At 37.6% G+C, this 15,677-nt stretch overlaps 2 protein-coding genes across 2 annotated transcripts; both read left to right on the forward strand.

Annotated features, from left to right (window-relative positions):
- The first annotated feature begins 580 nt into the window (after positions 1 to 580).
- Positions 581 to 2,527, forward strand: LOC145943228 (uncharacterized). Its single transcript, XM_083050709.1, has 3 exons — positions 581 to 1,542; positions 1,697 to 1,998; positions 2,046 to 2,527. The coding sequence occupies exons 1-3, from the start codon at positions 581 to 583 to the stop codon at positions 2,525 to 2,527; spliced, it is 1,746 nt and encodes a 581-aa protein (XP_082906835.1).
- A 167-nt stretch (positions 2,528 to 2,694) lies between these two features.
- On the forward strand, positions 2,695 to 3,327 carry LOC145943229 (uncharacterized). The gene has a single exon (XM_083050710.1). The coding sequence runs from the start codon at positions 2,695 to 2,697 to the stop codon at positions 3,325 to 3,327; it is 633 nt and encodes a 210-aa protein (XP_082906836.1).
- Positions 3,328 to 15,677: the final 12,350 nt, after the last annotated feature.

Genomic DNA, 15,677 nt, shown 5'->3' on the forward strand with positions numbered 1-15,677 from the left:
TGCATTTTCGGTACCAAATCATCGGTGGCCTCATCTTCAAGGGCTTCAGTTAGCGGATCCGGAGTGTATCACTTCAAGTCCTGTAGAGATGATCATCGGAGCTGACTCGTATGGTCTTCTCATCGTATCGGAAGACAGCAAAGGAAGTAGATGCGAAGCCATCGCCCAATGCACGGTATTCGGTTGAATCATTCTCGGTCCAATCTCAACCTTAACCTTATCTGGCGCCACTGCTCAACCGGTCTCTGTAGATCATGACCTCCACGATGTACTCACAAGATTTTGGGTTTAAGAGGAGATTCCAGCTTCTCCTACCTCACAACTCAGTCCGGAAGACGCGGCATGTGAGGCTCATTTCAAGGCTACGCATCGACGAGATAGTTCGGGACGGTACATCGTGCGAATACTTCTCGCATCATCGGCGGACCAACTAGGGGCTTCCAGATCAACGGCGTAACACTGCCTGCGACACACACTGCGGCGCTTCTCGACTGACCAAGTGTATTACAATCTCTACCGGTTATTTCCTCTCAGAATATACTCGGTCATATTCCTCTCAGAATATGAAAGTCTCCAACATATGGTCAGAGTCCCCCTCTCGGCACCGGATATTTTCAAGGTTTATTATCTTCCTCATCACGGGGTCCTTCGAGAAGACAACATCACTACCAAACTGAGGGTATTTTTCAACGGGTCCAGCCTCATCAGTTCGGGTTACTCACTCAATGACATCTTACATAGGGGGGTCAATCTTCAACCGGATATTTCGGATGTGCTTCTCTGGATCCGGCGACATCGATACATCTTCATTACGGACATCATAAAAATGTTTCGGCAAATCAAGGTACACCCGGATGATTGGGACCTACAACGCATTCTATGGGTTGACGAACAACTCAACACCTACTCATATCAGCTCACAACAGTCACTTACGGTACACGGTTGGCTCCATTCCTAGCAATTCGAGTTCTCTTACAACTGGTGGAAGATGAAGGGAAAAACTATCCTATGGCTGTCGCACCTCTCACCAAAGGCCGCTACGTGGATGATATCTGTGGCGGGGCTGACAACATCTTGGAACTGATATCAACGGCAACTCAAGTAGTCGAGCTCTGTACGGCGGGCGGGTTCCCCTTAGCCAAGTGGCAAAGCAATCATCCGGAACTACTCAAGGCACTCTCAGTGGACAACACCTCAACTGAAGCTCATCAATACGACGACCCTCAGGGCAAAATCCTTGAACTCACGTGGCAATCTTGGTCGGACCAATTTTCCTTTTCTATCAAGGCCTCCTCCAAGGCGGAAATCACTAAGCGGACGTTTCTCTCGGAATTATCGCAATTATTTGATCCACTCGGCTTCTTATCTCCGGTGACTATCAGGGCAAAAATGCTCCTTCAAGAACTATGGCTAGAAAAAATCAGCTGGGATGATGCTCTCTTTCCACAACTCAAACATCGATGGACTCAATTTCGCGGAGAACTATCGGATTTGTTGCAACTCACGATTCCACCGAGGATATACCTCACCCCATTTCAACGGTCGAGCTCCACGGCTTCTCAGATGCCTCGCAATTGGCAATGGCGGCAGCGGTTTTCATCAAGGCCACATCTGATTCGGCGGGACCACACATCACACTTGTGTGCGCCAAAACCAAGGTAACGCCTCTTAAACGATTAACCATTCCTCGGTTAGAACTCACAGCGGCGGTAATACTCTCTCGTCTCATCAACTACGTGCAGAGGACTCTAGAACTTCATCAGGTCCCAATCTTTTTGTGGACGGACTCTTCGGTATCACTCACCTGGATCAACAGTCATCCATCTCGCTGGAAGGATTTTGTTCGCAATCGGGTGGCGGCAATTCAAGAACAAGTCCCACAGATCAATGGCAAGGTCATTTGTCTCTGGGAAAGAAAATCCTGCAGACTGTGTCTCTCGTGGTCTTTCTCCTGTACAACTCTCTCGACATCATCTATGGTGGAACGGATCCTCATGGTTAGCACAGTCTTCTCAACATTGGCCCAGCTCACATTCACAACCAGACTCTAAGGCGGATCTCGAGGAACGGCCAGATCTCTTACTCACATCAACAGTGAAGCAACCTTCTCTCTGGGAGCTTTTCCATCGCTACTCTTCTCTCAACCGATTGCTTCGAATCACAGCCCTTTGCCAACGGGCCTGCGCGGTTCTAAAGAAAATACCACAATTATCTCTGGCCACACCACTCACCCCCGGAGACCTGGAATCAGCTCAGTTGTATTGGATACGAACGGTTCAAGCGGCGTACTTTTTATCGGAGCTCGGAGTGATCTCAAACGGAGCACACTTGTCAAGGCCTCACCCTCTCACTAAACTCACTGCATTCATCGATTATTCTGGCATCCTCAGAGTCGGTTCAAACACTCTCATCTGGACACAGACTGCAAGCATCCTATCATATTATCTCGAGACGCTTACCTATCATGGCTCATCATCTCGGATGCTCACTGGCGGACACTCCATGGCGAAACTCAGGCAACCTTGACACATCTCCGACGGTCTTACTGGATCATTGGTGGCCGAGCACCAGTAAGATCTCACATTCTCCGCTGCGTTCGGTGTGCTCGACAACGAGGCATCAGGGCACAATAACTCATGGGACAACTGTCTTCATCTCGCATCTCACCCTCTCGCCCGTTTCTCAACACAGGAATGGATTACGCCGGCCCTCTTACTCTCAAGACCTGGCGTGGACGAGGGGCTAAGTGTCACAAGGGCTGGTTCGCGATATTTGTCTGCTTCTCAACCTCGGCGGTATATCTTGAGGCAGTTATAGACTACTCCGCGGAAGGGTTCATAGCAGCGTATCGGCGGTTAACAGAACGGCGGGGCATCTGCCAAACTCTGCTCAATGATTGTGGTACCAATTTCATCGGGGCAGATGTCAATCTACGGCGACTATTCACTTCAGAGTCCATGGAATTCAATACTCTCTCTCATCTACTGACCAAGGACGGAACTACTTGGCGGTTCAACCCTCCAGCATCTCCACATTTTGGCGGCAAATGGGAAGCGGCAGTAAAGTCCGTTAAGTATCACCTTCGGCGGACGATCAATGAAACCATATTGACCTATGAAGAACTTACAACTCTTCTAGTTCAGATCGAGGCGGTTTTCAACTCTAGACCTCTGTGTCCTCTCTCAGACGACCCTGAAGATTTGGCAGCTCTCACACCGAGGCATTTTCTTATCGGCGAAGCTCTAGCTACACTCCCGGAACCTTCTCTCTCAACGGTGCCCACCTCAAGTCTTTCTCGTTGGCAACTCATACAGCAACGGCTTTAATACTTCTGGTCACGGTGGTCCTCTGAATGTCTGCAACGACACCTTTCAATTTCCAAGTGGCATCACCCATCCAATCAAATTCAGGTCGGATCATTAGTACTCATCACGGACGAACGGTTTCTACCATCAAAATGGCCTCTCGCAAGGGTAACGACCCTGCATCTAGGAGTGGACGGACTCTGCAGAGTAGTAACTCTCAAGACGGCAACAACAGAACTCAAGCGGCCTATCACGAAATTAGCACTTCTACCAGTGTCATCGGATCACCCAACGACTTCTCTTGAGCACTCATCACCACCTGGCTCACTATAATTATCACCTCTACGGCAACGCTGCTGTCGAAGGCGGGCAGAATGTTGGAAAAATCACGACACCCCTAAGCGACCTCTTTTACATTCGTTCTCGCTCCCACTCACTCGCTCTCACTCGATCTCTCTTTCGCTCTCTCTGAACTGTACTGCCTTCTCACGCCTTCTTTCTTCCCTTTCCCACGGCCGTGACCCACAAATCACGGGCTATCTCCCTGAGGTAACTAGGCCAATCAAGGAGCAACACATCAATATTCATCGTGCGCACATGTCGCCTCGGAAAGGATCTCGCTATCATCAGCCTGTACTTCGTTTCCGGTTACTACGAGCAGTTCTCTTTCGGCTAAACGTAAACATAAGTAAGCGAACGGACAAAAGGTGCAAAAATCAGAAGCTCTACAACGGACCAGTGCAATTCTCGGACTCTCTCTATCACCAAGGAAAGGTTATCGGCTCTCTCCTCACTACTAAGGACTATGACAAGTGCATCGCGTGAACAGATCAAGTGCGACGTGATACTCACAATCAGTGCGGCCATTACTGGTCTCGTCGGTCGGCCACGTGTCGCGATATCCTTCAGACTTATCAATACACTTTTCTCGTCATTAAGACCAAAGACATTTTATTTCCTCTTTTGTTTATTGTTTCTTTTGTTAATTGGCAGAAGGCCAGTAATTTTTGCCTTACATTATAGTTGAATTAAATTAGACTTTTCTTTGTGTTACATGAGACATCGCCTTTAATTTTATTTGTGGTTCCTGTAAACATCTCTGCCTCACTCCAATCACCAGAATTTCAACGAGCTTTTAATCAAACAATTATAATAATATTTAATATTATATTCTCTCCATATCTTTAATTTATAAATCAATCAAATGTACACCATATTATAGACTTTAAAGAGCTAGCGCGGGCAAAAGAGCGTAAATAAAATAAGTAAGGCAAAGAATAACAAAACAATATGTAAATATGACGATCTTTAATTAATTTTAATTCTCAAAATTCAAATATTAAAAAACGTTTCGGTAAGTTTTGGTCCGTTTTTTGGACCATCTTCAACGTGTATATAAAAAATTACAAGTTAAATATTGTGTATAACAATGTTTACGACTATTAAAAAAAATAGACAAAAAAGAAGAAAGGAGTACATCGCATAATGAAAGTGCAAATATCGAGCGGTGTCGTTATCATGAATATTATAAAGCATCCTAATATGCTTTCGTGCTACTCTCCTGTTGACAGGCCGGAAGTATACGATGTAAGATCCAAGCGATTCTATAACAAGAGTAAATCTATACGGTGGCCTGAATCTTATGCATAAAATGCAACACGAGCAACATATATGAAGAGGTAGAATGATATTTATAATAACTTACAGATGGAATGTAGATATAATGACAGAGGTACACACTCGGAAGTCAAGTTGATTAAAATTATACAAACAAAATATCAAACAAAAGAGATTGGCTGTCAAACACGCAAGAAGTCAAAATATGAAGTAACAGTCTATATAATTTTCGCAAGACTATAATGTCGTAAGAATAGCCTTATCGATGATGTAAATAAATAACAGAATATGTGTTAAATCGCAGGAAGTCTCTCGATAATACTAGCATAGTCATAACGTAAAACGTAAACAAGTGTCGGTCTGCAAATTCAAACTGTTTGTTTGCCTTTTTATATTAACCATTTCCGAAATGATTCGTATATTTGAATTAGGTTCCCTATCTAAAATTTCTATGTTGTTTCAGTTAAAATTATGATTAAAAGAAAATCTGTGTTCTGTGATGACCGAATGATTCATAGTATTTCGTCTAATATGACTGCGGTGCTCTGAAATTCTTGTTTGTAACTGTCTACGTTTTCTGTCTTGTTTGTAACGTGTTTGGCTTACATATTATATGGGGTGTCGTAGTTTTTGTAATTAATTTTGTAAACTGCATTATTGCAAGTTGTAGTCGATAGTTGATCTTTCTGCATTTTGATAAAGCACCGCAGTTTATTAGTACAATAATATGACAGTTTGCCGTCAAACTCCTTAACAATGTTTTTAAAACGCTCAGATATTCCCCGTTATTCCCGGAATGTAAGATATTGTGAAAAACGAAATCTCTCTCTCTCTCTCTCTCTCTCTCTCTCTCTCTCTCTCTCTCTCTCTCTCTCTCTTTCTTGTATCTGTGAGATTGTGGTTACTATTGTCAGGAAGCATGGGACTGTGCTAGGGAAAGGGGCGAAGAAAGACGGGATATGTTCTGTACGGGTAAATGAGTCTGGTCCTATCTGTATCGGAAACGAACTGATGTATTTCGAAAAGATGGTAGCTTACACGTGGGTAATGGTTCATCGTTGTACAAAGACTGAAACTTACCGAGCCTTCTTCATCCGGCTCTCGCATGCCCCGGGGATCACGCGGTTTCACGACCAATGAGCAGCGTTCCCGCTGCTGCGCGCGCGGCTAACGAGGTGCGCGCGCATCTATCGAAATGCGTGCGCATCCAATATGGCGGGTTAGGTGCGCTCGCACGTTACATATCATTTGACTCAGTAGTAGATTCTGTAGATTTTTTTCTATTGAAAAGAGTTCTAAGGCGTTCGTAGAAAGTTCAGAAAATTTATTCAAACGGATAGCATTGTCTAATAATGTTCTTGATAAAAATAAATTTTTTGGTGTGAAAGCGTGGATGTGATAGAAAGCACGCTCTATCTATTAGGTCTAATTGTAAGACTGTACCTTTTTTATGGCAAAGCGGATGCTGGGTCAGGAAGTTCAAATATCTACCGGAGAAAGTAGGCTTATGATGCTAGTCAAAAATTATTCTATTATTATAAAATGTCATAGAGTGATATCTAAAAAATTCAAACTATTGTCGTCCGCGATTTCAATGGTAAACTGTAAACCTCGGGCTAAAGGAATTAAATGTCTGCAAAGTAATGGGGTGTAAAGAGAGGGGAGCCGCCAAAGCAACATCATGAACGTACCTTATGAAAAAAGGGGGTGTGAATGTTAATTTTGCAAGCGAGGAGCGGCGCAACTCAATATCTGACGCGGGCGGTTACATGAGGCGCTCGCTGCAATTAGCTGTTTGCTACAAGCGATATGTGTGTGTACGCGTATTATAATACGTTATAATACTTTTTTTTTAATAACGTAAGTATTATACGTTTTCGAAATTACCGCATTCACAATGCCAAAGCTTCGGTTAATCGCAAGGTTAATCACGCGTAATGTACGCGTTCACGTTTGGCAAAGCCGTGATAGTTGTCGTCGCGTCGCGTTGCGTCGCCGCAGACTATTGTCGTCCGCATCGAATAATGTGCGCTGTGCATTTAACGCGTTTTTTGTGAGTGATTTTAATAATCAATCGGTAGTAACCGATTGTAATTAACTGTTATAATCAGTTAATAAATTTTTCATTTTCAATCAAGCCCGTGAGTGTATTCGTTAAAATGTCAATACAATTTCTGAAAGAAGAAAAATTCGATTATTCGGTGTGTCAGATGGGAACGTCTCATTGTTATACACAGTCGTGCAACAATTATTTATCTTCTGATAGATTTATCTACTTCTGTAGAAGACATCAAACATCTCTACAAGGTAAGAATAAGTTAGTGAGAGAGGAAAAGAGAGAGAGAGAGTGCGCGCGCGCACACACACACACACACGCACGCACGCACGCACCGCGTGTAGCAAACAGTTGATCGAAGCCAGCGCCTCATGTAATTGCCCGCGTCGGATAATGAATTGCGCCGCTGCTGCCTATCGTCCGTACTCGTGCCGTAATTCGCTAACTATTTCTTTTTATAATTTGAAAATTAAGCTTCGAGTAAAATTTTGGCAAATAAAAAGTCGTCTTAGAATTTAGTCAGGAATACGTTTAAAGGACAAACGGTTGTTTTGAATTACCCTGTATTTCCGGCCTGTCAATAGGAAAGTAGCACGTCGGAGGAATATTAGAATGCCTTATAATATTCATGCTAACGATACCGCTCAATATTCGCATTTTCATTATGTGACATACTCCTTACTTCTTTTTTGCCTATTTTATTTTGAATAGTCGTAAACACCGTTATACGCAATATTTAACTTCTAATTTTTTATATGCACGCTGAAAATGGTCCAGAAACAGAGACCGAAACGTATGGCGTTTAATATTTATATTTTGAGAATTGAAATTAATTAACGATCTTTATATTTGCATATTATTTTGTTATTCTTTGCCTTACTTATTTCATGTGCGCTCCTCCGCTTGCGCTAGCTCTTTAAAGCCTATAATATGGTGTACATTTAATTGATTTATTAACAAGAGATTTTTTATTTAATTTGGTTCGTTTTTTAATTTATAAATAAGAAAATTATAATAATTTCTTGTTTTTTTGTAATAACTTATTTTATACTATAAACAGTTTAATGTCACATGTTGCATTAATGCATAAAACATAATTTCAAAAGTTCAATGTAATTTTGAAATCTGTTATGCAAAATATACTTATGTTTACTCATTAAAAAGACATATTGTACTCAATCATACCATAGAAAGTGTGTAACGACGCCCCCCGCATCGTTCCCGACCGTCCACCCGTCGGAAGGCTGCGCCCGGCGAACACCGGCCGGGCAGGGCAGCAGGCGCCGAGCGCCACATTTAATTAATCAAACCGTTAAACACGGTTAACCGAAAACGCCCGACGCGCGCCGAAATAAACCGAGTACCACCACCCCCACTCCCTCTCCTTCGATCCAGCCTCCGATCCCGTTACTCGATCCATATAAAAAGAGAGCTCGCGATAAGAGCTCTCTCAGATACCGTTCCGATTCCGCCGTATCACCGAATCCGACCGAAGAATAGAGATCGAGGTAGACGGGCACGCTGCCTCTACGGAGCTAATCTCCGCGCTAACGATTCTCCGGCCTCCGCCTCCGAACACTCGCGACTCCGAGGTAGAGCTCAACTCTGTCTCTCCCAAGATACTCTCGGGAGTCCGAGATACTGACCGCGCCCTATTCCAAGCGCACCGATCGCCATCGGCGGAGCTCCGCCGCCTTCGTCGAGATTTCTCGATGGTCGGTGCGTTCCTTCGCACTTCGCACCTGCCGACCGGCCGTGACACGCCGATCGACTGCATGCAGGCTCCCGCCTAAGGCCGTGCCTTACCGTCCAGATCATACGCCAACCATCCGAATTATAAGCGCGTCGTTCGATATATCGAAGAGAGCGGCCGCTCTCAGCTGACGCGTTTTTTCTACCCGCGCCGACTCGCGCCGCCCCGACCCCGCGTCTAGTGGACGCGTAAACACGACCGTCCCGCGATCCTACACCGACACACACCGGCGTACTTGTCAACCAATACTCCGAGACGATTTAAAGACCCGTATAATATCCGGAGCTTTAAAGACCGGCGTTACACACAAACACGGACACTTGTAAATACTGACACCTAGATTTAATAAACTGCATCTATTATATCAAATACCACGTTCGTTGTCTCACCCTTTTTACGAGCCCTGATCCCGACCGAGTTATTCCGAGCTCGCGAAAAGCGACCGTTACAAGTGTATTGCAAATTAAAAAGAGAATTGTGGCATAGTATAAATGTATCTAATAGAAATGAAGTTTCACACAACATAATTCTGTCAGATTTAAATAATATATTAGTATTAAGAGACGCGATGAGAAGAATATGATATTACAAAAGCAAAAAATGTGAATGTTCATACTTTTCAAGAAAGTTTTTAATACACTTCGTTTTTTAATTCATTATATGCTTATAGTTTATAAATAAAAAAATATTTTACAAAATTATCAACGATTTATATAAATTATACATTATACATTTCAGTTTTTTAAATCATTATTAATAATAAATCTAATGATAACACAGATCTATGCACATTCATAAATATTTTAAAATATGGATTTAGATCTCTTTTCAAAGTAAATATTTAACATTAAAATATTTAAAATCTATAAATTACTTTATTGAACCTTCATTACTTACTATTAATCCATTTCTAACACCGAAAAAAGTTGGACTAATTAGAAAAACTGTAATTTGTAAGACTAAACTAACAATAAATTATATTTTTTTAAAAATAATTCTAGTAAAATTTTTTGAATTTCTGAACGTTTTACAAAAATTTGGAATTATTATTAATGTTAATGGTTAAGAAAAACAAATTTACTTTATTCTTTTTTAGCCTATATTGTAGAAGACAACTTAGGACTGAATACTATTAAGTTTCACTAAAAGTTTTAATTCATGAAACAGTTGTAGAATTAGTTATGAGGATAGTTTCAGATAAAAGTTAAAGAAAATGTCAGTTTTTAAGAATAAGAACAAAAACGAATTATTCACATTTTATGGAAAATAGTTTTACCGAAAATTGCGTATTTAGTGCAATACCAAATTTTTATGTAACAACAAATATTAGTATCGATCCAATGCATGACTTGTTAGAATGCATATGCAGGTACGATGTCGCAAAAATTTTAAATAATTTTATGTTTAAGATTACGCTAATTACCGCACGCTTAATTAATTTCTACAACAAAGGAAATAAAAACATTTTTTTTCCTTCAAACATTTTCAGCAGGCAGTCGAGATCATTTTTTTTATCACAACAATAAACGAATCATAAAGTTTTATGATTATTAGTTTTTTTTGTGTAAACTCTTTCTACATGACAAACATCTAAAATCTAAACTGCCGGATAAACAATCACAAAATCAAGAGCATGCGCGAGCTCATCACGTGGTCTTTAATCGACCAACTACAGGAACAAAATGACACCGCGCGCATGACAAGTATGGACTTAACTCGCGGAACCCACTAGCCACCAATCTAGCGCGGCGCCCGGAGGTCACCTCAGAAAATTAAATTTCCGAGAAAACTGATTGGAGAGTCGACAAAAGACAATTGCTTTTTCGCTGTAATAAATGGAGCGCGCACGGGTTGCGACGCTCTCAGCTTAGTACTCGCTTTGTCGCACGTAATATTCTTTTCGCTACTTTGTTTGATCGCTTCGGATCACCGCCTTTCTATTTGCAAACCGCTCGCTATGCAGCCCAGTGCTCGCTAAAAATTAACTTCGCATTAACATCTTACTTGAGACAAGCTTTTGTTGTAAATAATGTATATAGTGTTTTTATCATAACTTGTGTAATAAATATTTTTTTTTTGCAAAATGTGAGTTTACGATTTCCTCGTAAAGATCGTCGAAAATGTCCATAAAACATAACTGGTCCCACTTAACGTAACGCCGGTTTAACACCGATGGGATCCCACTTCTGAATTTTGTAGGGAGGACACGTCAAAGATAGCGAGCTGATATTAAATCGCAGTTTATTCATAAAGATTACAACTTAATTATACGGCTTAATCGTATACGCGGATTTTGCATCGGTGGCCGGTCGTCTGCCGTTAGCTTAGTCGAACCGTTCTGTTCGAGAGCAGGCGTGGAACTGCCTCTTTATCATTAACTAACTCTACATCCGAAATCGTCGGTGCATAAACAAACGCAGGCCGGGTCGACGGGACGCAGCGTCTTGAGTGTCGCGAACCTCTTGAAGAGGCAACGCGTCGCACTTAAAGTATCGCCGAGTTATATACTGTCCGCACGCGTGGTTTCAAGTGGCCTTATGCCCATCGATTCTCTACGTGCGTGGGAATGGCCCTATGCCTGTCGGTCTCGAAACCCTTACATATTGATTTCTTTTTATTTGCATGTGAGTGAATATTTAAAACAATTGCTTAAGTTTTGATTAAAACAAAATTGAAAATAAAACATCATTTACTAATTCATTATTCTAGAATGAAAATATGTGGACCATCAAAATATATGCTATCAATGCGATTCGAACCTAAACACAAACAAATTAAAGAATACAGTAAAGTTGCTTTTAGTTTTCATATTATACATATTTTATCGGATATAAAGTGTTATATATCTTTTTCTTCAACTTCTACACATATTCAAGGCTTGAATTTCAAGCTCTTTAGTTATTTTGTTAGTTAGTTTATTTGATATTATTGATATTATCAAGTTTATTATATAAGTATATTATGTAATAAGACACATAAAGCAATTTAAGACTTTTGACAAAAAAATTGTTTTATTTCTCTTATCAAGAACAATTTCTATTATAAAAAATAAAAATCATAAATAAATTGCGTATATTTAACATAGTAAATTTAATTGTGTATATTTACTATAGTATTAAAAGTTTAGTATTAAAAGTAAAATATTTGAAATATTTATTTAATATAAAAAAGATTTAGGAAAATAAATAAATATATATATTAATTATATGAGAAAATATTTTTTCTCTCATGTTTAATATTTTTCAGAAACATAAAATTAATTTAAAAAAGAAGTTTTATATTACGAAATATAAATTATTTTCTTTAATATTATCCTTTTTTAGGTTTACGTTATTATTTTCGTAACTTAAACTTTTCTTTTTTTAAATCTAATAAATAATTTCTTTGCATATAATACTTAAAAAAAATTTACTTAAAAAAAAAATATTTAGTACATTTAAATAACGCAATTTTTTAATTTTAGATATACTTTTTTAAAATGTAATAAAAAAATCTTTTATGTAAAAAAATGTCTTTTATATAAACATCATTTTATAATATGTCTTTAAGACCTCTTTAAGATATCTTTAAGACTTCTTATGTCCCGTTCTTAGACATGATGTTGTCTGGGCTGTTTGACTTTATTTAAAATTCTTTTATATTAAATATGTAATATTTTATGTCATAATATATATACTTCAAACTTGTACTTCAGGAATAATTGTACATTTTTTAAGCATACATATAACAGTTAATTCTTTTTATTTACAATATTTTCAGTATTCAATGAATGAATTTGGCATTCACACAAATATATTTTTCGAAATTTTGAAGATATTTAAACTTTTTAAAGGTTCAAAGCTTCGAATCTTCAAAGTTATCAAAAATATTAGCCTTAGGCTATATTGCAATTAATATTTCTAATATTTTAACAATTTTAACATTCTATTTTTATATTATTTCTGTTTATTCTTAATATAGACATAATAGAATAATTTTAGTGTCATTTTGAAGCATGTTAAAAATGTGTCTTTATAAAATATGTTACAGAAAATATGTTCAACAAATATTTTGGAATTAAATATATAATGAATTTAAAACTACCTTTATACATATACCTTTAATACATTTGAATCTTCTAAATTCATGTTTTCTTTATTTTTATTGTAAAATGTCATAACCTTAATAAACTCGTTCAGAGTATAAATAATTATTTTCAAAATTAATATTTAATAAATAATTTTTGATGTCAATATTCATTATTTTGTTTAAAAATTTAATATTAGATTTATTTTGCATTTTAAAGTGAGTTTCTCGCGAGTGCTTTACGCTGGTACAGTTAGTACCGCCATTGTACCGCGAGATGGCTCCGCGGAAAACAATCTTTCCGTAGTAAGAAGTTAGCGAAGAAATTATATAAAGCAATGAAACTACTTAACTAATGAATTGATGTTTAATGCTTTTTAACAATGTTGGCTACACTTTTATCTTTGATATCTATGGTGCAGAATCGTTTCTATTCTTGTTAATGTGAAAATTTGGATGTGAAATCGTCATTATGTTTAACTGAGAAATTTGAGACCGAACTAATCTTTTAAAAATATTTTTAAACAAACATATTTAGTGCATATTATCTTATTTATAAGACAGGTAGAGAACATATTTAAATTATTTTGTAACTTGAGAGAAACTTCGGCCATAATTACGTCAATAGCGTCAATAGTAAAGAAATACGTAAAAAATTCAAAAATTATTTTGTGTCACCCAATGGCGAAGTGCCGTGGCAATACAAGTATATATAAATCAAAAAATAAAATATAAATATGTTAAAACAAAATATTAATTTTAAAATATATGTAAAATATTAAACATTGAAATAAGAGAGAGACGTCCCACAGATGCGGGAGTCCTTCCAAAAGCGAAATTAAATGTGTCGTTTTTTCTTTAGTCCATTCGAATTTCGACATCGTCACGACACTTTCCAAAATATTTCCGGAAGGTTTGAAATATACTACAGCGCTCACTGAGATTTGTTTGGACATGTCCACACGTGAATTGCAGAAACAATCAAAACACTGCAACTCGATCTGACGACACAGCTTTCAGCGCTGTACACATGTCGACACTTAGTGTATACATTCGATCTAGACATAAAAGTGTCGCCGTGTATACACGTAGCATCAGACAGATAGAGGGCAGATTTAAATTATTTTGTAACTTGTGAAAACGTGAGAAGAGTAGAGCAATAATAAAATGATATAGAAAATAATTCCTAAAATTTAATCTACTTAAAATTATATCTATTGGATGAATATTCTGATCATCTAATTTTATTGCAATTCGTTATGGATATCGTCTGCTATTTACTGGACTGAAATAAGTGTCGATTGAGCAAGTTTTTGACATATATACTAAGGCAATGCAAATCTGAGGCGTCGGATCTGCTCTTTTACCTGCCATTGCAATCGTGTTCTTTTGTTATATCAAGCTGTATGCTTTATTTCTTGGTTAAAATTTCTAGGTCAAGATTGCAGTAATTTTTTAATCAACAATTATGTAAAATAATGTTCAATTAATGTTTATTATTCTGAAAATATTGATGATGGAACATTTGAGATATAAGATATTGGCGGTAAACAATATTTACATGATAAAAAAAGTAAATTCTTTGTTAATTATTAAGCCTGTTACTATTGCGAATGGCTATAATAGTAATAATTTATTATTGATTTTTAAGTATTTTGTTAATGACTTTAAAATATTCCTATCTCGTTCAGCTTTTCCTAATGTCGAGTTGTGTCTTAATATTTTGTACATATTTAATAAGCTTTTTTATATAAAATGTGTTTTTATTTGATTATAATTTGAGTTACTTAAAACCTAAAAATTTTGATAAGTATTTTTATCAAAACTTGTTATATACGTTGAGTTCAAGTTTTATTGTTAGCTTAAAGCATATAATGTGTAATGTTCAAGAATATATATTATCAACAATCAAGATATATTAATCAACCTATTGTCATACATGAAGAAAATAAAGAAAATAAACGGCAGAGCAATGTAAATCAGATCTGTGAGAATACAAATGAAGAAAAAACTAAAGACTATAGACAAATGAATTAATTTTGGGCTTGATAATGCTTCGTTCTCCGTACTTTACTCTGTTGCAAGTGATACTCATGACATTCTTCTTCGACTTTTCTTTATGCTCTAAGCCTTGTTTCCGGTTGAAAAATTCAAACTTACTCTCGTCAGATCATAAAACCTTCCAAAAATCAGTCGACATTTCTGCAAACTCCAGATGCTTAATTTTATTTCGCTTGCTGATAAAGGGCCGTTTTCTTGCAAATCGGCTGTGCAAATTTGCTTCCCGGAGTCTTTGTCGAATTGTTTTTTGTGATATCCCCCTTTACCTGGAGGTTCTCTTAAATGGCCCGTATCGTTGAACATGGATTTTTTAAAATTTCTCGTACAATACGAGAGTCGTCCCGATCAGTGGTCACTCGATTTCTTCCTCTTCCTACTCTGTCCACAACAGAACCAAACTTCAGTAATTTTTTCATAGTTTTTGTATTATTTATTACTTCTTGTTTATTACTTCGCATTTAGCTGCTACTTTTCTCTGTGAAAAACCTTTCTGAATATGTTTATAATTAATTTTCAAATTTGTGTACAAGTTTGTTTTCTAGTCATCTTCACAAACGATCTTTCTCTGTTGAGAGGTGAATGACAATGAAAAACAAACGCGCAATATAATAAGGTCACACGATGAACTAAATTAAACCGTATATAATTTTGCTCGAGGAAAAGATAAAATACTTCAATTAATAAGCGGCATTTTTAACTTAGATGGTAGTCTCTTGTTTTTGTCTCACTCTTCGTCTACTAAGCGAATCAATTCTGAAATAATTAGAAAAAAAAGAATCTAAAGAAAATAATGGAAAAAATCTTTTATAAAAGCTAAAA

This window comes from Prenolepis imparis, unplaced genomic scaffold, assembly GCF_030444845.1.
Source record: "Prenolepis imparis isolate NDT839.2.m4 unplaced genomic scaffold, iyPreImpa1.0 SCAF_11, whole genome shotgun sequence".
NCBI classification, from domain to species: Eukaryota; Metazoa; Arthropoda; class Insecta; order Hymenoptera; family Formicidae; genus Prenolepis; species Prenolepis imparis.

Coding starts and splice junctions, on each gene's coding strand:
- LOC145943229 (XM_083050710.1), top strand. CDS start 2,695: ATGGATTACGCCGGCCCTCTTACTCTCAAGACCTGGCGTGGACGAGGG.
- LOC145943228 (XM_083050709.1), top strand. CDS start 581: ATGGTCAGAGTCCCCCTCTCGGCACCGGATATTTTCAAGGTTTATTAT. Junction 1,543..1,696: donor TACCTCACCCCATTTCAACG/GTCGAGCTCCAC, acceptor TTCCTCGGTTAG/AACTCACAGCGGCGGTAATA. Junction 1,999..2,045: donor TGGTGGAACGGATCCTCATG/GTTAGCACAGTC, acceptor ATTCACAACCAG/ACTCTAAGGCGGATCTCGAG.